The sequence below is a fragment of the Pseudophryne corroboree genome, chromosome 4 (genome assembly GCF_028390025.1).
Source record: "Pseudophryne corroboree isolate aPseCor3 chromosome 4, aPseCor3.hap2, whole genome shotgun sequence".
In the NCBI taxonomy this organism is placed as follows: domain Eukaryota; kingdom Metazoa; phylum Chordata; class Amphibia; order Anura; family Myobatrachidae; genus Pseudophryne; species Pseudophryne corroboree.
Window position 1 is genome coordinate 739,378,308 of NC_086447.1, and position 26,629 is coordinate 739,404,936.

A 26,629-nucleotide genomic window follows, 5' to 3' on the forward strand; every position below is an offset into this window, starting at 1 on the left:
TGGCACTGCAGTAGTGCTCCCCAGTCTCCCCCACAATTATAAGCTGTGTGAGCTGAGCAGTCAGACAGATATATAATATATATAGATGATGCAGCACACTGGCCTGAGCCTGAGCAGTGCACACAGATATGGTATGTGACTGACTGAGTCACTGTGTGTATCGCTTTTTTCAGGCAGAGAACGGATATATTAAATAAACTGCACTGTGTGTCTGGTGGTCACTCACTATATAATATATTATGTACTCCTGGCTCCTGCTATAACCTATAACTGGCACTGCAGTAGTGCTCCCCAGTCTCCCCCACAATTATAAGCTGTGTGAGCTGAGCAGTCAGACAGATATATATAATATTATATATAGATAATAGATGATGCAGCACACTGGCCTGAGCCTGAGCAGTGCACACAGATATGGTATGTGACTGAGTCACTGTGTGCTGTGTATCGCTTTTTTCAGGCAGAGAACGGATTATAAATAAAAGTGGTGGTCACTGGTCACTATCAGCAAAACTCTGCACTGTACACTACTGAGTACTCCTAATGCTCCCCAAAATTAGTAAATCAAGTGTCTCTCTAATCTATTCTAATTCTAAACGGAGAGGACGCCAGCCACGTCCTCTCCCTATCAATCTCAATGCACGTGTGAAAATGGCGGCGACGCGCGGCTCCTTATATAGAATCCGAGTCTCGCGATAGAATCCGAGCCTCGCGAGAATCCGACAGCGTCATGATGACGTTCGGGCGCGCTCGGGTTAACCGAGCAAGGCGGGAAGATCCGAGTCGCTCGGACCCGTGAAAAAAAACATGAAGTTCTGGCGGGTTCGGATTCAGAGAAACCGAACCCGCTCATCTCTATAACACACTAATGTTAACTTTTGTTTGGAGCCAATTAACCTACCAGTATATATTTGGATTGTGGGAGAAAGCCCACACAAACACGTGGGAGAATATACAAACTCCACACAGCTATCCATACTGCCTAAAACCAAATTGGAAAATAGGTCTTGCCATGATCTTCCCAAGACATATCACTCATCTGCCTGAGCATTGATGAGGAAATCTCAATTAATCCATCAACTTCACAAAATAACGTTAGAAGTTCAAAATGAAGGTGTTTTATTTAGATATCCAATTAATTCATCATGCGGTATGAGTACAGTTTTAGAATGTAGAACTGACCCCTAATTGTTTAAACAGTCATTCTTAGGGGGTATCCAATTAGAGGTGAAGAAACATCGGGTGCGAAAAACGTCAGTTTCTTGCGATTTTTCCTGATGTTTCACCCGTATTTTTTACACGCTATACAATTTGGTCGCCTGTAAAAAAAAGTTTAAAAAAATACATGATCTCCGGAAAACACACAGGTTCAGTGAAACCTTTGCATTTTCAGTAGAAAACGGGGCTGCTTCCGGGTCAGGCGAAAAAAAATCCCTGATATGCCACTGCTCACGCCGGCTTATCGGGGCTACAAGGATAGCCCCTGATGAGACAATTAGCTGCTGTAATTAATTGCGGCTAATTGGATACCCCTTATACTCTGTCAAGTACTAGGCAGATTTAACTGAACCAACAAATCACATCACACTATATAAGATACACCTTAACATACTTAATACATGATAAATGGCCAAGAACTTAAGAACTGGGCTTGAAGTGGTGACTCCAAGTCTGGGGAAGTTTGACTCCAATAATGGGCAAAACATCTTCTCTTGTGCTTAGAACTTCTCAGTACATTCTGTATATATGCTAAAGTCTCCTCCTGAAGAACTGCTTGGTATTTTGTCTAAAGGTTATGTTCCTCTATGGGATCACGGTTTCTAATACATTGCTATAATACAAATGCTTCTGCCATTTTGTCACAACTTATAAGCTATGCATGTGCTTTTCCATACCTGCCTTTAACTCCCCTGAACCTTGATTTTCCGTCCACATCAGCACTGAGCCTCTCTCTCTAGCTACACCCACATACATGCAAACCACTGTATGCCAAATTGGTTGCAATAACCTGTGTAATGACAGTTCATGACCGACCAATGTGTGTAGAGTTTATACGTGCACTTGTATAAAAATGATATTGATTAAACATGCTGCTAAACATCAGCTAAAGTTTATTATAATTGAGTATATCAACCTATGTAATAACCGTCCAGGATTTATCAATCAGTGTGGAGTTTACATGTGCACACGGACTCAAGCATAGATATTAATCTATTTGAGACCAGACCGTTAGGAGGTTTGATTAAGAATATGTTTGGGGCCCTATATTTTCGCTGTCATTTGTTTTATATGTATTTTGCATATTTATAAGCGGTTTTAGGATATTTTGACAATTAACGGTGTCCCAAGAAGAATCTTTTTTTCTCTTTCTGTCTGTGCAAACCCTTGTAGTTCTGCACTTGGAGCACCAGCAATCTACCGTGGTCATAGTACTCCGGTTATTGCCCTACCTATATATTGGTTCAGATGTAAATGTTTGCAGTCTATATATGAAGGTACTAGTGCAGATTAAATTTATTGTTTGTGTCACACCCACATGCATCTAAGGATGCGCCTACTTTCTGATAGGCCACGCTTACCCGTCTGTTTTGTCAGGACAGACATGCCAATGTTATGATTATTAAGACGTATAGTGAACTGGAGAATTATATAGTAATATGTCTGAGATTTGTTGTCCAGCAGAATTATATAGTAATATGTCTGAGATTTGTTGTCCAGCAGGAGCATTTTGTTGCAATGGCTTGTGCATAATAATAATAATGCCTGCTTGCCTGAAGCCTGCATATGCTTTATAGCTAATTGCAAATCTATATTTCTCTATCGTCCTAGTGGATGCTGGGGTTCCTGAAAGGACCATGGGGAATAGCGGCTCCGCAGGAGACAGGGCACAAAAGTAAAGCTTTCCGATCAGGTGGTGTGCACTGGCTCCTCCCCCTATGACCCTCCTCCAAGCCAGTTAGATTTTTGTGCCCGGCCGAGAAGGGTGCAATTCTAGGTGGCTCTCCTAAAGAGCTGCTTAGAGAAAGTTTAGCTTAGGTTTTTTATTTTACAGTGAGTCCTGCTGGCAACAGGATCACTGCAACGAGGGACAGAGGGGAGAAGAAGTGAACTCACCTGCGTGCAGGATGGATTGGCTTCTTGGCTACTGGACATCAGCTCCAGAGGGACGATCACAGGTACAGCCTGGATGGTCACCGGAGCCGCGCCGCCGGCCCCCTTGCAGATGCTGAAGTAAGAAGAGGTCCAGAATCGGCGGCTGAAGACCCTTGCAGTCTTCTAAAGGTAGCGCACAGCACTGCAGCTGTGCGCCATTTTCCTCTCAGCACACTTCACACGCAGTCACTGAGGGTGCAGGGCGCTGGGGGGGGGCGCCCTGGGAGGCAAATGTAAACCTATATACTGGCTAAAAATACCTCACATATAGCCCCCAGAGGCTATATGGAGATATTTAACCCCTGCCAAACTTCACTAAAGAGCGGGAGACGAGGCCGCCGGAAAAGGGGCGGGGCCTATCTCCTCAGCACACAGCGCCATTTTCTCTCACAGAAAGGCTGGAGAGAAGGCTCCCAGGCTCTCCCCTGCACTGCACTACAGAAACAGGGTTTAAACAGAGAGGGGGGGCACTAATTGGCGATATAAATATCTATATAAAGATGCTATTAGGGAGAAACACTTATATAAGGTTGTCCCTATATAAAATTATAGCGTTTTTGGTGTGTGCTGGCAAACTCTCCCTCTGTCTCTCCAAAGGGCTAGTGGGTCCTGTCCTCTATCAGAGCATTCCCTGTGTGTGTGCTGTGTGTCGGTACGTGTGTGTCGACATGTAGGAGGACGATGTTGGTGAGGAGGCGGAGCAATTGCCTGTAATGGTGATGTCACTCTCTAGGGAGTCGACACCGGAATGGATGGCTTATTTAGGGAATTACGTGATAATGTCAACACGCTGCAAGGTCGGTTGACGACATGAGACGGCCGACAAGCAATTAGTACCGGTCCAGACGTCTCAAAAACACCGTCAGGGGTTTTAAAACGCCCGTTTACTTTAGTCGGTCGACACAGACACAGACAGGGACACTGAATCCAGTGTCGACGGTGAATAAACAAACGTATTCCTTATTAGGGCCACACGTTAAAGGCAATGAAGGAGGTGTTACATATTTCTGATACTACAAGTACCACAAAAGAGGGTATTATGTGGGATGTGAAAAAACTACCATAGTTTTTCCTGAATCAGATAAATTAAATAAAGTGTGTGATGATGCGTGGGTTCCCCCCGATAGAAAATTATGGGGGGTATACCCTTTCCCGCCAGAAGTTAGGGCGCGTTGGAAAACACCCCTTAGGGGGGATAAGGCGCTCACACGCTTATCAAAACAAGTGGCGGTACCGTCTATAGATAGGGCCGTCCTCAAGGACCAGCTGACGGGAGGCTGGAAAATATCATAAAAAGTATATACACACATACTGGTGTTATACTGCGACCAGCGATCGCCTCAGCCTGGATGTGCAGAGCTGGGGTGGCTTGGTCGGATTCCCTGACTAAAAATATTGATACCCTTGACAGGGACAGTATTTTATTGACTATAGAGCATTTAAAGGATGCATTTCTATATATGCGAGATGCACAGAGGGATATTTGCACTCTGGCATCAAGAGTAAGTGCGATGTCCTTATCTGCCAGAAGATGTTTATGGACACGACAGTGGTCAGGTGATGCAGATTCCAAACGGCACAAAGGTGTATTGCCGTATAAAGGAGTTATTTGGGGTCGGTCCATCGGACCTGGTGGCCACGGCAACTGCTGGAAAATCCACCGTTTTTACCCTAAGTCACATCTCTGCAGAAAAAGACACCGTCTTTTCAGCCTCAATCCTTTCGTCCCTATCAGATCATATCTGCCCAGGGATAGAGGAAAGGGAAGAAGACTGCAGCAGGCAGCCCATTCCCAGGAACAGAAGCGTTCCACCGCTTCTGACAAGTTCTCAGCATGGCGCTGAGACCGTACAGGACCCCTGGATCCTACAAGTAGTATCCCAGGGGTACAGATTGGAATGTCGAGACGTTTCCCCTTCGCAGGCTCCTGAAGTCTGCTTTACCAAGGTCTCCCTCCGACAAGGAGGCAGTATGGGAAAAAATTCACAAGCTGTATTCCCAGCAGGTGATAATTAAATTACCCCTCCTACTACAAGAAAGGGGTATTATTCCACACTATATTGTGGTACTGAAGCCAGAAGGCTAGGTGAGACTTATTCTAAAAAATTTTGTTGAACACTTACAAAGGTTCAAATCAAGATGGAGTCACTCAGAGCAGTGATAACGAACCAGGAAGAAGGGGACTATATAGTGTCCCGGGACATCAGGGATGCTTACCTCTATGTCCCAAATTTGCCCTTCTCACTAAGGGTACCTCAGGTTCGTGGTGCAGAACTGTCACTATCAGTTTCAGACGCTGCCGTTTGGATTGTCCACGGCACCCCGGGTCTTTACCAAGGTAATGGCCGAAATGATGATTCTTCTTCGAAGAAAAGGCGTCTTAATTATCCCTTACTTGGACGATCTCCTGATAAGGGCATAGTCCAGGGAACAGTTGGAGGTCGGAGTAGCACTATCTCGGATACTGCTACAACAGCACGGGTGGATTCTAAATATTCCAAAATCGCAGCTGATCCCGACGACACGTCTGCTGTGCCTAGGGATGATTCTGGACACAGTCCAGAAAAAGGTGTTTCTCCCGGAAGAGAAAGCCAGGGAGTTATCCGAGCTAGTCAGGAACCTCCTAAAAACAGTGCATCATTGCACAAGGGTCCTGGTAAAAATGGTGGCTTCCTACGAAGCAATTCCATTCGACAGATTTCACGCAAGAACTTTTCAGTGGGATCTGCTGGACAAATGGTCCGGATCGCATCTTCAGATGCATCAGCGGATAACCCTATATCCAACAAGGGTGTCTCTCCTGTGGTGGTTATAGAGTGCTCATCTTCTAGAGGGCCGCAGATTCGGCATTCAGGATTGGATGCTGGTGACCACGGAGCCCAGCCCGAGAGGCTGGGGAGCAGTCACACAAGGAAAAAATTTCCAGGGAGTGTGATCAAGTCTGGAGACTTTTCTCCACATAAATATACTGGAGCTAAGGGTAAATTTATAATGCTCTAAGCTTAGCAAGACCTCTGCTTCAAGGTCAGCCGGTATTGATCCAGTGGGAAAAACATCACGGCAGTCGCCCACGTAAACAGACAGGGCGACACAAGAAGCAGGAGGGCAATGGCAAAAACTGCAAGGACTTTTCGCTGGGCGGAAAATCATGTGATAGCACTGTCAGCAGTGTTTCATCCCGGGAATGGAAACTGGGAAGCAGACTTCCTCAGCAGGCACGACCTCCACCCGGGAGAGTGGAAACTTCATCGGGAAGTTTTTTCCACATGATTGTAAACCGTTGGGAAATACCAAAGGTGGACATGATGGCGTCCCGTCTGAACAAAAAACGGGACAGGTATTGCGCCAGGTCAAGAGACCCTCAGGCAATAGCTGTGGACGTTCTGGTAACACCGTGAGTGTACCAGTCGTGTATATGTTCCCTCCTCTGCTTCTCATACCTAAGGTGCTGAGAATTATAAGACGTAGAGGAGTAAGAACTATACTCATGGCTCCGGATTGGCTTCAGCAAGTACCATGTCTGTTCCAAGACTTACCGCAGCTGCGTTTGTCGGCATGGCGGTGGAAAGCCGGATCCTAAGGGAAAAAGACATTCCGGAAGAGGTCATTCCTACCCTGGTCAAAGCCAGAAAGGAGGTGACCGCACAACATTATCACCACATGTGGCGAAAATATGGCGTGGTGTGAGGCCAGGAAGGCCCCACAAAGAAATTTCAACTCGGTCGTTTCCTGCATTTCCTGCAAACAGGAGTGTCTATGGGCCTCAAATTGGGGTCCATTAAGGTTCAAATTTCGGCCCTGTCGATTTTCTTCCAGAAAGAATTTGCTTCAGTTCCTGAAGTCCAGAAGTTTGTCAAGGGAGTATTGCATATACAACCCCCTTTTGTGCCTCCAGTGGCACTGAGGGATCTCAACGTAGTTCTGGGATTCCTCAAATCACATTGGTTTAAAACCAGTCAAATCTGTGGATTTGAAGCATCTCACTTGAAAAGTGACCATGCTCTTGGCCCTGGCCTGGACCAGGCGAGTGTCAAATTGGTGGTTTTTTCTCAAAAAAGCCCATATCTGTTTGTCCATTCGGACAGGGCAGAGCTGCGGACTCGTCCCCAGTTCTCTCCCTAAGGTGGTGTCAGTGTTTCACCTGAACCAGCTTATTGGGGTGCCTTGCACCTACTAGGGACTTGGAGGACTCCAAGTTGCTGGATGTTGTCAGGGCCCTGAAAATGTGTTCCAGGACGGCTGGAGTCAGGAAAACTGACTTGCTGTTATCCGGTATGCACCCAACAAACTGGGTGCTCTTGCTTCTAAGCAGACTATTGCTAGTTGGATGTGTAATACAATTCAGCTTGCACATTCTGTGGCAGGCCTGCCACAGCCAAAATATGTAAATGCCCATTCCACAAGGAAGGTGGGCTCATCTTGGGCGGCTGCCCGAGGGGTCTCGGCTTTACAACTTTGCCGAGCAGCTACTTGGTCAGGGGCAAACACGTTTGCTAAATTCTACAAATTTGATACCCTGGCTAAGGAGGACCTGGAGTTCTCTCATTCGGTGCTGCAGAGTCATCCGCACTCTCCCGCCCGTTTGGGAGCTTTGGTATAATCCCCATGGTCCTTTCAGGAACCCCAGCATCCACTAGGACGATAGAGAAAATAAGAATTTACTTACCGATAATTCTATTTCTCGGAGTCCGTAGTGGATGCTGGGCGCCCATCTCAAGTGCGGATTATCTGCAATACTTGTACATAGTTACAAAAATCGGGTTATTATTGTTGTGAGCCATCTTTTCAGAGGCTCCGCTGTTATCATACTGTTAACTGGGTTTAGATCACAAGTTGTACGGTGTGATTGGTGTGGCTGGTATGAGTCTTACCCGGGATTCAAAATTCCTCCCTTATTGTGTACGCTCGTCCGGGCACAGTACCTAACTGGCTTGGAGGAGGGTCATAGGGGGAGGAGCCAGTGCACACCACCTGATCGGAAAGCTTTACTTTTGTGCCCTGTCTCCTGCGGAGCCGCTATTCCCCATGGTCCTTTCAGGAACCCCAGCATCCACTACGGACTCCGAGAAATAGAATTATCGGTAAGTAAATTCTTATTATTTAAATTTTTGTAACAATTGTCCAGGTGAGTCAAATAGGAGAATTGAAGAGAGACTTGGAGCAAGCTCAGGCAGAATGCTGTGGTTTGAAGAGGATCGAGGATCAGCTTAGATCGGAACTGGAGGAATCACAGGATCAGGTACATTTCAGACAGTATTCACATTCTAATGGTCACATTTGTTTAAGCACGTACTCATCTCCCACACAGACTCTACCTGACTATATACACACTGAACTATTAGATCAGCATTTCCAATTAGTAAATTCAGAAAAGAATGGATTATACTGTCTATTTACTGTAAACACGTCCATTTAAATAAAGGACACATCTACTTTCTAATTGGCCACACTTTTTTATTTGTAAAATCAGGACTATATCTGTTCAGTGGGTATGGCAGCTGTTGCTGGTTTGCTCCTAATAGTTGTATGACCCAAAATATAGATAGGAATTCTTATTAGAAAATAGAAATATTCAAAAGTATACAACAGATATTGCTTATAAAATACATAATACATATAGGCCCAGATTTATCAAGCCTTGGAGAGTGATAAATTACACGGTGATAAAGTACCAACCAACCAGCTCCTAACTGTCATTTTTCAAACATAGCCTGTAACATGGCAGTTAGGAGCTGATTGGCTGCTACTTTATCACTCTCCAAGGCTTGATAAATCTGGGACATAATCTCTAGTTATTTTTCAGCACTACCATTTAGTTTGCGCTTGGGGCCATATGACTCTTTCCATATTATGAGAAAGAATATTCCCCCTTACACATGAACAAAACCTAAATATGTAATACTGTACGGTAAAACTACTAGGTGTAATTGTTCACTATTAAATATAAAATTAAAAATGTTCTTCTCCATGATCTACAGTAGTTCAGCTGTAAATATATTGTCTCTTGATCGGTCTAATCCAGAGAGAAAAATATAAAACGGTCACTGTCTGGCCTCTAAATGATGGAAACGAGAAGAGAAGTCCCTGGGACCTCCCATTTCTGCCAGCCAATTGCAAGTGTCTTGTAACAATAGCTGTCAGCAAGGGGCAGACACTGGGATGCTCTGGTTTAAACATCAAAGGTCACTTATTAAATATCTAATATTTTAAGAAAACTATTAACAATGCCTTGGATCAGGGCTGGTGCAACCTTCTCAGCAGAGCATGCAAAACAGGGAGGAGCCAGGCTGGAGAGGTGCTCTCCCTGTTCTGCTGCTGTCCGCTGTTACTGTGCCTGTCTAACTGTATGACAGGCAGCGGTGACGGTAGCGTGAAGTGGCTCTTCAGTCATCAGTCCACCCGGCGCTGATCTTCCATGTAAGTTCCACATTCCTCCCTCCCCTCTTGTGGACATATGTGTAAGGGGCACTACTTCTGTGGGCATTAGTGTTTGGGGCACTACTACTATAGGCATTCTGTTTAAGAGGCACTACTGTGTGACATGTGACATAACGTAAATAAGGGACACCACTGTGGTGTAATATGAATCAGGGACACTAGGTGCGGTATAATGTGAATAAGATTGTGCTACTATGTGGAGTAATTTAAATTGGGGGTACTGTTGTGTTGCCACACCCCTTCCTTGTGCGATCGCGCCACTTTTTTGTGGTGTGTGCCTTTGGCGACAGCTGTCCCTTTATAAAGTATGCGAGAGAGGGCACAAATTATAATTTGCAGGGGGGGGGGGGGGGGGGCGGCGATCACACTAGCAAAGGTCCTACTATATGGAGCTGTGTACAGGTATGGCAAACACCCCATTGAAATAACTTTACTATATTGTAATGGTTACATTGTAAACAGCACAATACTGGTGTAACTGCTCTTGTCAACACAGAGTGGGTATTTGCATAATGAACTCCCATAGAGATAGTTGGATGTTACGTGTAATAACTTACATTTGCATGCACTGAAATGGATCAAGCTGCATAAAACACCCCCCAAAAAACCTGTGCCATGGTGCTAACATATGAACGCTATTACAGTACATGGGTTCATACATTATAATGGGTATGCTTTGCACTAACATTATTAAGTGATTATGGGGTATATGCATTTAAAATTTTTTATTAGATCACGACAGGAAAATGAGGCGGAATGAAATTGACGAAATGACTGTCGAAAAGCACTGTTGTCGAATCGACATTCTTCAATTGAATATACTTTTGTCGAAAAGCCGCATTTTAACATTGCAGACATGTCGAATTGAAAAAAAGTCAAATTGCCAAAAGTCGAAAATGAAACGGCAGGTTTTTTGTCGAAAAAGTACTGTATTGCATTGTCGAATCAAATTAGACAGGTTTTTTGTGTTGAAAATGACCCGTTTTTCGACATTTTCGGCAATTCGACCGCATTGCATATACCCCTATATATCCATGTTCCCCTAGTCACCACTTCTCCAGCCAGGTCGTGGGGTTTGTTTACTTTACCTGGCTATATTATATGAAGCTTCTGGCTGAGATTGGTGGAGATGTAATAGTAATATATAGTTTATAAAATCTTTTTCATCCCTCGCCTCTTAGAGACCTTTAATGCTCTCTACAAGGCTGGGGTTCTCCCGACCTCTATGTTCGATGCCTGGGTTGTAGTACTCCCTAAACCCGGTAAGTGTCCTCTCCAGGTAGAATTGTACAGACCATCTCCCTGCTCTCCACTGACATCAGAATGCTAGCTAAATGACTTGCTGTCATGCTTAACACGGTCATTACCACTTTAGTTCACCCTGATCAGACTGGATTTATGCCCGAGGAAATGTACCACGCAGAATATCTGTCATCTGCACTTTTATTTCCTGATAGATCACACAACGGAGCTGGAGCCAGTGGTGGTGTCCCTCAACGCTGCCAAGGATTTTGATTCTGTAGAATGAATGGATCTTTGGGAGGTTTTAGGCCAGTTTGGTATGGATCCCCCGGTTCATCCGCTTGGTGGTTGTTGTACTCCTCCAGTGCTCCTAGGGTTTCAGTCGATGGTTATATTATGGTAGTTTGGTTTGGGGATTAGCACCCAACAGGGCTGTTTCCTCTCTCCTGCTCTGTTCTCCCTTGCCATTGTACCAGTGAAATGTCTGGCGTGGTCTACTCCCGATATTCGAGGCTTGCGGGCTGGCTTTGTCGTAGATACCATAGCAATTATATGCTGATGACCTGCTTCTGTTTCTGGTTTTCTTCTTAGGGTGGTTAATACTTTCGGTGAGTTCCCTGGTCTATTGAGCTTAATGGCCTAAATCCAGTGTTTCTCTGTAATCCATGCTGGGGGACACTGCCGCTTTGGGTATGGGTGACTGGCGTCCGGGATTCTGGCGGTCAGCATACCGATACCAGGATCCCGGCTGCCAGAATGCCGGCAAGGGAGAGAGTGGAATGAAGCCCCCTTGCTCGCCGCATTGCAGGCTCGGTGGCTCGACACAGGTTCTATTCCCACTCTGTGGGTGTCGGAAACACCCATGAGTAGGAATAGTCCTCGCCTCCCTGCTGGCATTCTGGCGGCTGGGATCCCGACGTCGGTCTGCTGACTACATCCCTCACTGCCATGATGTGGGAGATCAGACACTAAAATGACAGGAGTTAGGCTCTGCCCCCTCCCCTCTATAATACCTGCCCACTTCCCCTGGACTTCAGTTTAATTTTCTAACAAAACCATCTAGAGTAAGAATCCAGAAAAAATCCTGAACGCTCAGGCATAATACATGTTTGACACAGTGTAGATTATAGATTTCTATGCTGTGATACATCTTGCTGGGGGTTTCTAGCATTGCTTTCTTTTGGCTTTCAGCTTCCCATTTGCCACTAAGTCCCATGTTATAATTGCCTGTATATGTCACTCTGATGTATGTATTATTTGGATTCCTGTCTATTTCTAATCTCACTACACAGCTACTAGAAGCCAATACCAGGCTGACGCTTGTACAATCACAGCATGTGCGAGAGGTCCAGCAGCTGAAGGAGAAGATGGACAGTACGGTGCCTAAGGAGCAGGCATCTCACTTACACAACAGACTCATTGAAGAACAGGAGAAAGTCCAACAACTACATGAGAAACTGAGGTTTCATGCTGAGCAGACCAACCGGCAACTGGCCATGCAACGGGTACGGAACTGTCCATATCATGACTCCGATGATTTATATTTCTGCAGTGGGGTACACTGTGATTCCACAGGGAATTACATCGGGGTGTAGAGTTGGACCTTGATTGCAAGATTGTTTTGAACAAATATTCCACAATTTATGAACCCCCCCCCCCCTTTTTTTTTAAATAAGACTAGTGAATGGTTTAGACAGTCCTGAAACTTCTCACTTGAATTAACCCTTAAGTGGTAACAGACCATGGGGAATCCACACTAGGACCCATCCTGCAATTCTGTGAAGTTTGCATCCACTAGTGCTGCAACACTTCTTGTCCCGGTGGGACTACCAGGAGAAATGGACTTTAAAACAGCTTTGTCCGTCTCTATAACAGATATTGCCAGGATTGGATAGTGCAATGGCACGGTCTTAACATTAAGGAATACATTGCAGCTGTATTGGTATTACACAATAGGGAAACCCTGACATGGAACCAAGTTATTGGGGGGTATACAATTACCCGTAATTGTATCGCCGGGGGCTATCCTATTCGCCCCGATGCGATGGACACACCCCCCGATGTCGGCACCTGAAGCATAATCCGCGATAAGTGGCTGCCGAAGCTGCGATAACACATGGGATTGGGGCCTTATCCCTGATCCCATGTGTTTTTTGCACGATTGCAAGTCCGTTTTCAGCCAATGTATTTATTTATTAACATCCTTGTTCATTAAACATGTCTGCTGCTCTTCCTAAATAGGGATGCTTGTCTGGAAACTGCTCATCGTCCATTATCTTTTTTGGTTTTTAACAGAAAACATTTTAATGATTACTCACTCTGCCGACTTCTATTCTTACTAACTACTACATCACATCCTGGGTGGGCAGCACGGTTGCCAAAGTGGCTAGTGTTAATGCCTCACAGCTCTAAGGTCACAAGTTAAGTTACAGATAAGTTAATTGGCTTCTGACAAAAAAAATGAACCCTAGTGTGTGTGCTTGCGATATGGAATATAGATTATAAACTGTAACGGGCAGGAACTGAGGTCAGTGACTGATATATTCTGGACCACACAAACACATACATTTTCTGTCTTTTCATATATGTGGTGGTTTTTATATAAAGTTTATTTAATGTTCTACTTTTATTTAACTCTTTAAGGAGCTCACAAAAAAATGACAAAACGTTAGAATAGCAAATCCAATAAGTAGAGCATGTAAGCTAATTTTCGTAAGTGAATGTTGTACTTTTAATTGTCTCCTATCACTTTTAACATGCAGTATTATTGTAGGAGGAGCATGAGAAGCTCCTGCGGAGGATGGAAGAACGAATGCAAGATGTGGAAATGAATCTGAAGAATGTACGGGTGATGCTGCAGGAGAAAGTGGATCAGTTAAAGGAGCAGGTGAGTGCAGCAGGAGGTACACTGGGGAGCAGGTGAGTGCAGCGGGAGGGACACTGGGGAGCAGGTGAGTGCAGCGGGAGGTACACTGCGGGGAGCAGGTGAGGACTGCGGGAGGTACTCTATGGAGAGCAGGCGAGTGCAGTGGGGAGGTACACTGCGGGGAGCAGGTGAGCGCAGCGGGAGGTACACTGTGGGAGCAGGTGAGTGCAGCAGGAGGGACACTGGGGAGCAGGTGAGTGCAGCGGAAGGGACACTGGGGAGCAGGTGAGTGCAGCGGGAGGTACACTGCGGGGAGCAGGTGAGGGCTGCGGGAGGTACTCTATGGAGAGCAGGCGAGTGCAATGGGAGGATCACTGCGGGGAGCAGGTGAGCGCAGTGGGAGGTACACTGTGGGAGCAGGTGAGTGCAGCAGGAGGGACACTGGGGAGCAGGTGAGTGCAGCGGAAGGGACACTGGGGAGCAGGTGAGTGCAGCGGGAGGGACACTGGGGAGCAGGTGAGTGCAGCGGGAGGTACACTGCGGGGAGGTGAGGACTGCGGGAGGTACTCTATGGGGAGCAGGTGAGTGCAGCAGGAGGTACACTGCGGGGAGCAGGTGAGGACTGCGGGAGGTATTCTGTGTGGAGCAGGTGAGCGCAGCGGGAGGTACACTGTGTGGAGCAGGTGACTGCAGCAGGAGGTACACTGCAGGGAGCAAGTGAGTGCAGCAGGAGGTACACTGCAGGAAGCAAGTGAGTGCAGCGGGAGGTACACGGCGGGAAGCAGGTGAGTGCAGCGGGAGGTACACGGCGGGGAGCAGATGAGTGCAGCAGGAGGTACACTGTAGGGAGGAGGTCTTCCAGTATGAAAATAAGTTATAGTTGTCACAGTACTCACATTCAGCTACAGGCTGGTTATTCTGTTGAGCTTTATCACAATTAGACCTTTAGAGCAATGACAATGAAGAGGCCGTTTCCTTCCACAGTCCTCACACAGCAGGTGGCTGCTGTGTGTTGGGAATGGAAGCTGTGAGCTGTAATGAGTCAGGGACTGACGGGGATGACAAAAATTCCTTGTACAGTGCTGCATAATTGGTGGTATTTTATAAATAAGCAATTATATGAGTGATTCATGCACACAAGATATGGAACACTGTTGCGGTCTGTTACGGGATATTGCGTTGCAGATGGATGCAGCTCAGTGCAGTGTTACACCAGTTTCCATTAAGTAAAGAGTAATATATAGCAGGCTACCTCTTGGTAAAAATGGGTTCCGGTATGAAGGGTCGACAATGTTAAGGTTGACCACTGTTGGTCGACGTTGACATGGTCAAATGGTCAACACATGAAAAGGTCGACGTGAGTTTTTTTAATACCTTTTTTGGTGTCGTTTTCTGCGTAAAGTGACGGGAAACCCCAATTAGTGCACCGTGTCCGCTCACATGGCGAGCGAAGCGAGCCATGCTTCGGGCAAGGTGCCTCGCTCTGCTACCGCTGCACTCGGCACAGGTTACTGTTCCCAATCGTAGTCCACATGGATCGTAAAGTATGAAAAAGTTCCAAAAAAGAAACAAAAGTGAAAAACTCATATCGCCCATTTTCATGTGTCGACCATTTGTCCACGTCGTCCATGTCAATGTCGACCAATAGTGGTCGACCTAATGAGTGTCGACCTTAACATTGTCGACCATCTGAACGGATACTGTAAAAATGATGGTGGTGATGTACGGCAGTGGATTATTAGCAGAGCACTACACTTTGCATTGTAGGTGTACAGAGAGCGTCATCCCCTCATAGAATCATTTCTAATCTTAAATTTATAAAATCACCTGCATGGATATATGGGTTTTGCTAGCATCTTTATATTGTATTAATGACTTGGAGTCCAGTAAAATGACCTTCACACCCTGCTGGCCAGGTTTTACTCCAACTTAGAAATAGAATATAAAAATACTAGCTGATGTGCCCGATTTCACAGCATAGACCTTCGATATTTACCTTTTCCATTTCTTTCATCCCATAATTTGCATGCTTAGTTCATGTTACCCAGGGCTACATTGCTGTCTGTCTCATAAGCCACCTCAGGATCATATGCCTGAGTGAGCCTTGACATTCCATGAAAGTGCTCGCCTTTCTACTTGTCTTCCAACATTGGGCCTAATTCAGACCTGATCGCAGCAGCAAATTTGTTAGCTAATAGGCATAACCGTGTGCAGTGCAGGTGGGGCAGATATAACATGTGCAGAGAGAGTTAGATTTGGGTGGGTTATATTGTTTCTGTGCAGGGTAAATACTGGATGCTTTATTTTTACACTGCAATTTAAATTTCAGTTTGAACACACCCCACCCAAATCTAACTCTCTCTGCACATGTTACATCTGCCCCACCTGCAGTGCACATGGTTTTGCCCAACTGCTAACATTTGCTGCTGCGATCAGCTCTGAATTAGGCCAATTTTTCTGCCCATTAGGGAAAAAGTTTGCTGCTGCTATCAGGTCTGAATTAGGCCCATTATTTGGCTATTGGGGGGGGGGGGAGGATTTATCAAAGCTTGTCCGCATGATATGTTGTTTTCCAGCCAATCGTAACAACATATCTGCCTGATCGTACAGTGTGTACACGCGATTGTGCGCTACCGCGGGTCATACGTGATATCTAGTCATGTTGCACGGCCAACCAGAAGATATCCTGTACGATGCCATGCTGTCAAATTTAAGTATGTAGGTATGGCGCGATATGTCGGCCATTCGGCTGGTGATTCAGCTGGGAACATATCATTCTGATGTGTCCCCAGCCATAAAGTACTAATCAGTCAGCTCCTAAGTGTCATTTTTGAAACACAGGGGTGTATGTACTAAGCTCTGGAGAGAGATAAAATGGCCAGAGCTAAAGGACCAGCCACTTAGGTCCTAACTACCATGTTGCAGGCTGCGTTTAAAAAATGATAGTTAGGAGCTGATTGGCTGGGACTTTAGCTCTGTCCACTTTCTCTCGCCAAGGCTTAGAAGATAGAACCCACAGTCTGTAATATGACAGTTAGAAGCTGATTGGTTTGTACTTTCTCTAATCACTTTATTTCTCTCCAAACTTTGAACTCCCCCATGCGAGAGAAGTCTAGCGTATTTCACATTTATATGAATTTTAGCCACAATTGCACCTATATCCACTTCATATAAAATACATTCCCATTTCGACTGTTGGTGGATGATATTTTTTGTTAATTATTAGAAAATAAATTTATGTACCTAATTTGTAACAACTATATTTATTGTATTTTCTCTGACGTCCTAGTGGATGCTGGGAACTCCGTAAGGACCATGGGGGATAGACGGGCTCCGCAGGAGACTGGGCACTCTAAAAGAAAGATTAGGTACTATCTGGTGTGCACTGGCTCCTCCCTCTATGCCCCTCCTCCAGACCTCAGTTAGATTTCTGTGCCCGGCCGAGCTGGATGCACACTAGGGGCTCTCCTGAGCTCCTAGAAAGAAAGTATATGTTAGGTTTTTTATTTTACAGTGAGACCTGCTGGCAACAGGCTCACTGCAACGAGGGACTAAGGGGAGAAGAAGCGAACCTACCTGCTTGCAGCTAGCTTGGGCTTCTTAGGCTACTGGACACCATTAGCTCCAGAGGGATCGACCGCAGGACCCGTCCTTGGTGTTCGTTCCCGGAGCCGCGCCGCCGTCCCCGTTACAGAGCCAGAAGCATGAAGATGGTCCGGAAAATCGGCGGCAGAAGACTTCAGTCTTCACCAAGGTAGCGCACAGCACTGCAGCTGTGCGCCATTGCTCCTCATACACACTTCACACTTCGGTCACTGAGGGTGCAGGGCGCTGGGGGGGGGCGCCCTGAGCAGCAATAAAAACACCTTGGCTGGCAAAATAATCACAATATATAGCCCCAGAGGCTATATATGTGATAATTACCCCTGCCAGAATCCATAAAAAAGCGGGAGAAAAGTCAGCGAAAAAGGGGCGGAGCTATCTCCCTCGGCACACTGGCGCCATTTTCTCTTCACAGTGTAGCTGGAAGACAGCTCCCCAGGCTCTCCCCTGTAGTTTTCAGGCTCAAAGGGTTAAAAAGAGAGGGGGGGCACTAAATTTAGGCGCAATATTGTTTATACAAGCAGCTATTGGGGAAAATTCACTCAGTGATAGTGTTTATCCCTACATTATATAGCGCTCTGGTGTGTGCTGGCATACTCTCTCTCTGTCTCCCCTAAGGGCTGTGTGGGGTCCTGTCCCCAGTCAGAGCATTCCCTGTGTGTGTGCGGTGTGTCGGTACGGCTGTGTCGACATGTTTGATGAGGAGGCTTATGTGGAGGCGGAGCAGATGCCGATAAATGGGATGTCGCCCCCTGTGGGCCGACACCAGAGTGGATGGATAGGTGGAAGGTATTAACCGACAGTGTCAACTCCTTACATAAAAGGCTGGATGACGTAACAGCTATGGGACAGCCGGCTTCTCAGCCCGCGCCTGCCCAGGCGTCTCAAAGGCCATCAGGGGCTCAAAAACGCCCGCTCCCTCAGATGGCAGACACAGATGTCGACACGGAGTCTGACTCCAGTGTCGACGAGGTTGAGACATATACACAATCCACTAGGAACAGCCGTTACATGATCCCGGCAATAAAAAATGTGTTGCACATTTCTGACATTAACCCAAGTACCACTAAAGAAAAAAAAAAAGGGTTTTATGTTTGGGGAGAAAAAGCAGGCAGTGTTTTGTTCCCCCATCAAATGAGTGAATGAAGTGTGAAAAAGCGTGGGTTCCCCCGATTTGAAACTGGTAATTTCTAAAAAGTTACTGATGGCGTACCTTTTCCCGCCAGAGGATAAGTTACGCTGGGAGATATCCCCTAGGGTGGATAAGGCGCTCACACGTTTGTCAAAAAAGGTGGCACTGCCGTCTTAGGATACGGCCACTTTGAAGGTACCTGCTGATAAAAAGCAGGAGGCTATCCTGAAGTCTGTATTTACACACTCAGGTACTAGACTGAGACCTGCAGATAGTGCTGCTGCAGCGTGGTCTGTAACCCTGTCAAACAGGGATACTATTTTGCGAACATAAGACGTCGTCTTATATATGAGGGATGCACAGAGGGATATTTTGCCGGCTGGCATCCAGAATTAATGCAATGTCCATTCTGTCAGGAGGGTATTAGAGACCCGACACTGGACAGGTGATGCTGACTTTAAAAGGCACATAGAGCCTTATAAGGGTGAGGAATTGTTTGGGGATGGTCTCTGGGACCTCGTATCCACAGCAACAGCTGGGAAGAAAATTTTTTACCTCAGGTTTCCTCACAGCCTAAGAAAGCACTGTATTATCAGGTACAGTCCTTTCGGCTTCAGAAAAGCAAGCGGGTCAAAGGCGCTTCCTTTCTGCACAGAGACGAGAGAAGAGGGAAAAAGCTGCACCAGTCAGCCAGTTCCCAGAATCAAAATTCTTCCCCCGCTTCCTCTGAGTCCACCGCATGACGCGGGGGCTCCACAGGCGTAGCCAGGTACGGTGGGGGGCCGCCTCAAAAATTTCAGCGATCAGTGGGCTCGCTCACAGGTGGATCCCTGAAGTAGTATCTCAGGGGTACAGGCTGGAATTCGAGGCGTCTCCCCCCCGCCGTTTCCTCAAATCTGCCTTGCCGACAACTCCCTCAGGCAGGGAGGCTGTGCTTGAGGCAATTCACAAGCTGTATTCCCAGCAGGTGATAGTCAAGGTGCCCCTACTTCAACAAGGACGGGGTTACTATTCCACACTGTTTGTGGTACCGAAACCGTACGGTTCTGTGAGACCCATTTTAAATTTGAAGTCCTTGAACACATACATAAAAAAATTCAAGTTCACGATGGAATCGCTCAGGGCGGTTATTGCAAGCCTGGAGGAGGGGGATTACATGGTATCCCTGGACATCAAGGATGCTTACCTACATGTCCCCATTTACCATCCTCACCAGGAGTACCTCAGATTTGTGGTACAGGTTTGCCATTACCAATTCCAAACACTGCCGTTTGGACTGTCCACGGCACCGAGGGTCTTTACCAAGGTAATGGCAGAAATGATGATACTCCTTCGAAAAAAGGGAGTTTTTAATTATCCCGTACTTGGACGATCTCCTTATAAAGGCGAGGTCCATGGAGCAGTTGTTGGTCGGAGTAGCACTATCTCGGGAAGTGCTACAACAGCACGGATGAATTCTATACATTCCAAAGTCACAGCTGGTTCCTACCACACGCCTGCTGTTCCTGGGGATGGTTCTGGACACAGAACAGAAAAAAGTGTTTCTCCCGCAGGAGAAAGCCAAGGAGCTGTCATCTCTAGTCAGAGACCTCCTGAAACCAAAACAGGTATCGTGCATCACTGCACACGAGTCCTGGGAAAAATGGTAGCTTCTTACGAAGCAAAATTCCATTCGGCAGGTTCCATGCAAGAACCTTTCAGTGGGACCTCTTGGACAAGTGGTCGGAATCGCATCTTCAGATGCATCGGCTGATAACCCTGTCTCCAAGGACCAGGGTATCTCTACTGTGGTGGCTGCAGAGTGCTCATCTTCAAGAGGGCCGCAGATTCGGCATACAGGACTGGGTCCTGGTAACCACGGATGCCAGCCTTCGAGGCTGGGGGGCAGTCACACAGGGAAGAAATTTCCAAGGACTTTGGTCAAGTCAGGAGTCGTCCCTACACATAAATATTCTGGAGCTGAGGGCCATTTACAATGCCCTAAGTCTGGCAAAGCCTCTGCTTCAAAACCAGCCGGTACTGATCCAATCAGACAACATCACGGCAGTCGCCCATGTAAACCGACAGGGCGGCACAAGAAGCAGGATGGCGATGGCAGAAGCCACAAGGATTCTCCGATGGGCGGAAAATCACGTCTTAGCACTGTCAGCAGTGTTCATTCCGGGAGTGGACAACTGGGAAGCAGACTTCCTCAGCAGACGGGAGAGTGGGGACTTCATCCAGAAGTCTTCCAACTGTTGGTATACCGTTGGGAAAGGCCACAGGTGGACATGATGGCGTCCCGCCTAAACAAAAAACTAGATATTGCGCCAGGTCAAGGGACCCTCAGGCAATAGCTGTGGACGCTCTAGTGACACCGTGGGTGTACCAGTCGGTTTATGTATTCCCTCCTCTGCCTCTCATACCAAAGGTACTGAGAATAATAAGAAAACGAGGAGTAAGAACGATACTCGTGGTTCCGGATGGGCCAAGAAGAGCTTGGTACCCAGAACTTCAAGAAATAATATCAGAGGACCCATGGCCTCTACCGCTCAGACAGGATCTGCTACAGCAGGGGCCCTGTCTGTTCCAAGACTTACCGCGGCTGCGTTGGACGGCATGGCGGTTGAATTCCGGATCCTAAAGCAAAAGGGCATTCCGGAGGAAGTCATTCCTACGCTGATAAAAGCCAGGAAAGAAGTAACCGCAAACCATTATCACCGTATTTGGCGAAAATATGTTGCGCGGTGTGAGGCCAGGAAGGCCCCAACAGAGGAATTTCAGCTGGGCCGTTTTCTGCACTTCCTACAGTCAGGAGTGACTATGGGCCTAAATTTGGGTTCCATTAAGGTCCAGATTTCGGCTCTGTCGATTTTCTTCCAGAAAGAACTGGCTTCACTGCCTGGAGTTCAGACATTTGTAAAGGGAGTGCTACATATTCAGCCCCTTTTTTGTGCCTTCTGTGGCACCTTGGGATCTCAACGTGGTGTTGAGTTTCTTAAAATCACATTGGTTTGAGCCACTTAAAACTGTGAATTTGAAATATCTCACGTGGAAAGTGGTCATGTTATTGGCCTTGGCTTCGGCCAGGCGTCTGTCAGAATTGGCGGCTTTGTCATGTAAAAGCCCTTATCTGATTTTCCATATGGATAGGGCAGAATTGAGGACTCGTCCCCAGTTTCTCCCTAAGGTGGTATCAGCTTTTCACTTGAACCAACCTATTGTAGTGCCTGCGGCTACTAGGGAAGATTCCAAGTTACTGGACGTAGTCAGGGCCTTAAAAATTTATATTTCCAGGACGGCTGGAGTCAGGAAAACTGACTTGTTTTTTATCCTGTAGGCACCCAACAAAATAGGTGCTCCTGCTTCTAAGCAGACTATTGCTCGCTGAATTTGTAGCACAATTCAGCTGGAGCATTCTGCGGCTGGATTGCCGCATCCTAAATCAGTAACAGCCCATTCCACGAGGAAAGTGGGCTCATCTTGGGCGGCTGCCCGAGGGTTCTCGGCTTTACAACTTTGCCGAGCTGCAACTTGGTCAGGGGCAAACACGTTTGCTAAATTCTACAAATTTGATACCATGGCTGAGGAGGACCTTGAGTTCTCTCATTCGGTGCTGCAGAGTCATCCGCACTCTCCCGCCCGTTTGGGAGCTTTGGTATAATCCCCATGGTCCTTACGGAGTTCCCAGCATCCACTAGGACGTCAGAGAAAATAAGATTTTACTCACCGGTAAATCTATTTCTCGTAGTCCGTAGTGGATGCTGGGCGCCCATCCCAAGTGCGGATTGTCTGCAATACTTGTATATAGTTATTGCCTAACTAAAGGGTTATTGTTGAGCCATCTGTTGAGAGGCTCAGTTATATTCATACTGTTAACTGGGTATAGTATCACGAGTTATACGGTGTGATTGGTGTGGCTGGTATGAGTCTTACCCGGGATTCAAAATCCTTCCTTATTGTGTCAGCTCTTCCGGGCACAGTATCCTAACTGAGGTCTGAAGGAGGGGCATAGAGGGAGGAGCCAGTGCACACCAGATAGTACCTAATCTTTCTTTTAGAGTGCCCAGTCTCCTGCGGAGCCCGTCTATCCCCCATGGTCCTTACGGAGTTCCCAGCATCCACTACGGACTACGAGAAATAGATTTACCGGTGAGTAAAATCTTATTTTATTTATCACCGTTTTTCAAACTAACATATAAATTATGTTAAACGTTCTGTCTAATATCTTTGACCTTTCCAGATGAGGTAATTTCTCTCTGCACTGGTTATGGCCATGGAAGTTCTTCTCATCTTAGTTCTTCCACATTGATGACTTTACATTCATGTCTTTCTGCAGCTGGAGAAGAATATGAAATCGGACCTGCTCCTGAAAGACCTGTATGTGGAAAACGCCCAGCTGATGAAAGCTCTGCAGGTGACAGAGCAGCGCCAGAAAAGTGCCGAGAAGAAGAACTACCTCCTGGAGGACAAGATTGCTGCACTCAACAAAGTGATCAGGAAGATTGCGCCGGCCTCTCTGGCTGTCTAATTCTGTCTCTGCACTGAGCACTGGGACTGCTGGTCTTTGTTCCTTCAGAAAAGCTCTAACTGCAATCTTCCACTTCCTTCGAGCAACATAATAATGCACTCTACACAGCACATACATTCAGCTCTGTAAAGGTGTCAAATATATAGGAAACAATGAAGAAATCGTAAGACTATCACATGTAACGCAAACACAATCACTTAATGGGATCCATCTAAAATGTAATTATGAACTACCCTATGGCTTTATATAGTGACATAGTACATCTCACCCCATTGAAATAACCCACAACCAGTAGCCAGACCAGGGCCTCTTTCCTCTCTCTGCCTTTAGGCTGCAGGTTGCTTTGCTGATGTGATAAATGTGACCTGCTCATTCATCCACTTGTAGTTCAGCCTGGATCTACCTGTGCTTGGAAACGGACTCTGGGTGTGAAGAGTGACAGTCCTTTTAACGGACGGCAGAGGAAATCTCTGGGCAGTTTTCCTACTTTACAAGCATACAGTCCATTCTCTGCAGTGTGCTGCCACAATGGGGTCGTCTTCAGTTTGCCGGCTGTCGGGATCCCGGCGCACAACAATGTACAGCTGCACGTGTTACTGCTTATTACAATGTGGAATCTTAGCACCTCTATGGGCTGCCAGGAAAAATGAGCAGAGATACGTTACCACAAAACGCATTCCTGGCTATTCGTGAAGGGCTTGGCAGAGAATTCTATCACCCCCTAGAGATTTGTCCTGTCCACTCTGCCACTGAGACTGAGAAAGGACTGGTACACATTATGTAGGTGTCTGGCTTCTCCATTGCCCAGGTTCCAACCATATTGGTTGTTGAGGTCCTTACTGATTTTTGACTGCTGCATCAAACTACATTTTTTATTATTATAATTTAAACAGCAGCTCGTGCACATCTGATGTAGTGTGACTGTTCTGTACCACATTTAACTTATTACAGCTTTTGTATTACCCAATATCACATAATCTGAAAGGATGATTCTAGGGCGTAGCTATTGTTTACTATTGATGAGGAAAGAATCTGAAGAATAATGGAATTTGTGTAAGTAGTAATAATGAAAGTGAGAATTTATATCCTTGGTGACCTGTAGCTGGGGTGAGACAGGGTTGGGATGGTTTTGTTGTGTCCTGTTTGGCTCTGCATCTACATCTTCTTACTAAGGCAGATTGTATTGCTCTAAATCAGTGCAATTCCCATATGGCACCCATCCAGTTAGTGTCTACATTAGGTACATACAGTCTCATCTTACTAGGAAAAGGACATACTGTAAATTGCATATTTTGCACATTTGTTTTTCTTTATGTATCCATTACAACACATGCGCTAATTCAGTGGTTCCTAAACTGGGTGCCCCGGGTCACTTGCAGGGGTGCCCTGGGTTGGTGGCCCAGGGCCAATTCAAATTATTTATGGACAATGTGATATGCAAAACCAGTGCTGGTGGCAAACAGAAGCGAATCCTGCCCCTCACTGCATCACTAAACCTAAAAAAAAAATTAATTTAATATATTTTTTGAATTTCTCAACAAAAAATTTGGGCTTGGGGGGTGTGTGAAAACAATTCAGATACTCTAGGGTGCGGGAATTGAAAAAGTTTGGGAACCACTGATCTAAGTGTACCTATTGGCTGTACACATTAGAGGCTGGCATTTCACAGGCATAACAGTATTCATCATGAACTAGTAATGGTTCTGTTCTGTCACTAGTTATTTATGATGTTATCCTTCCACTATCACTACTGTATTACCTGAGCAGAGATCTGCAGGAGCAAATGTTTATTTGCAGCTGTACATATCACTACCTAAGTGTCACTCCAATAGGAATGACGGTCTTAATATGGGTACTACTTTATCCCACACAAATGCTACCTCAGCAGTGGGGAGTCGTGTTCACTTCACGCTCTGGTGTAAAAATAGAAAACACATCCAACAATACTGCACATGGGTCCCAAACGCCCACAGATTGAACAAGAAACCTAAAAGCCAAAAAATATAAGACTAATGACTGTTCCAACAGGAAAATGATCTACTAGTTTAGCGAACGAAGACCGATCCCCTGTGGAATATTGTATCCCTTATATTGCTATTTGCCGTAGTGGATTTTTTTACTTTTACATTCCTTATTGTTGCACTGATAGAGGCAATACGCCAGGAATAGGCCCATTTACATTTTATCACCCCTCATACTGTAACCTGTTATCCAAGCCTTGAGACTGCAGGTATCAGCCAATGTGCCTGGTAAAAATGTTGCTTAAATAGTGGATGTCTTGGTTATAGCTTTTAATGAAACATACTGTAGCTAGCAGTTGGCTTTCAATGCAAGCTAGACTATGAACGCAAGTGTCTGATTGGCTGCTGTGATACCACTATTTGATTTTGTTTCAAAATCTGCATTGTAAGTAAGTATATACATTTCATAAGTGGTTAGGCTAAATGAGTTGTTTCAGCTCCAAAGTCAACTTCTGTAGCTACTGTATACCCGCAGAGCAAATGTCCTTCCATGCATATAGCAGCCTTTCTGTGCCTCTGTACGAAGCATTTGTAGAAAACCGTAAATATACCAGCCCATTTCTTTCAAAATACATATTTTGCCTTTCAATAAAATAATTTCACATGCTGTTAACAAACATATTTTGGAATATCACAGAATTATAGGACAGAGCTAACATTATTGCTTCTGGTGCAAAAAGAACTATCAAAAGTTTAGGTCTAATTACTGTAAATGAGTTAAGCTAGATACATACTATACAATTATCCGGCCAGCTATCGGGATATCGGCCTGTGTAGTGTTCTGGCCCAACCCAGATAAAACTTTTTAATAAACGCTCAGAAATTTCGGTTTTGATTATCTAGACGTTCAGACTTTTCAGAAGATATCAGCCAAGAGGTCCCAATATTGCGTAGGGTGTGGAATTCCTCGATAATCAGACCATATGTTCTAAATCGCTGTAGTATGTAACTAACTTTACATGTAGCTCATATACACAAACGTTTCCATACATTACAATGTACAAATATGGGGAGAATAAAGCCTGAGACAAATGTATCCAGTGTACCCTGCCCTCACCCTTATACACTTCTAAAAGTGACTTTCTTTTTTTTTTATGAATGAAATTGCATTTCATATAAAAAGTCTAAAATGTCAGGTTGTATAGACTCAGAGTGTGAAGGTCAATGTTAATTACAATGTTTATACTCTTCCACAATCCAGTGTACATCTTGTTTCTTCTAAAATATGTATAGTTTTGTATATGAAATGTGTGTATATTTATACAGCACAGATACCAAAAAATAGTGGACCTGTACATTTTTTACATTCCTGTCAATGAAAAAAAATGACAATTAAATTAATGAACATAAATATCGTTTTGTGTAATTACTTTCTAAATAATTGTGGCATATTAGCATAGTTCCCATGTGGTGAATCAGGCCGGGGGCCTGGTTGTGTCACGATAGAAGTGTCCACACACTGATGGGCGTGTTTAGCCTAAACACATTACAGAAAAACAATATAAGGGTAAACTATGTCAAAGGAAAAATTGCTTAAAAGTAGGATTTTAATTACCTACCGGTGAATCCTTCTCTCGTACTCCGTAGAGGATGCTGGGGTCCATATTAGTACCATGGGGAATAGACGGGTCCACCAGGAGCCATTGGTACTTTAAGAGTTATACAGT

General features: G+C 45.6%; 1 protein-coding gene across 6 annotated transcripts in view; it reads left to right on the top strand.

Moving 5' to 3' along the window:
• The window catches only part of NINL (ninein like), a 277,291-nt gene extending 250,978 nt beyond the window's left edge, over positions 1 to 26,313 (top strand). For all 6 annotated transcript variants that reach the window (XM_063918113.1, XM_063918114.1, XM_063918111.1 and 3 more), the window contains 4 exons: positions 8,276 to 8,389; positions 12,123 to 12,335; positions 13,604 to 13,717; positions 22,750 to 26,313. In XM_063918113.1, coding sequence (XP_063774183.1) covers positions 8,276 to 8,389; positions 12,123 to 12,335; positions 13,604 to 13,717; positions 22,750 to 22,941 — 633 coding nt within the window. In that variant the 3' untranslated portion in view covers positions 22,942 to 26,313. The remainder of the gene's footprint in view (positions 1 to 8,275; positions 8,390 to 12,122; positions 12,336 to 13,603; positions 13,718 to 22,749) is intronic.
• The last annotated feature ends 316 nt before the right edge of the window (positions 26,314 to 26,629 follow it).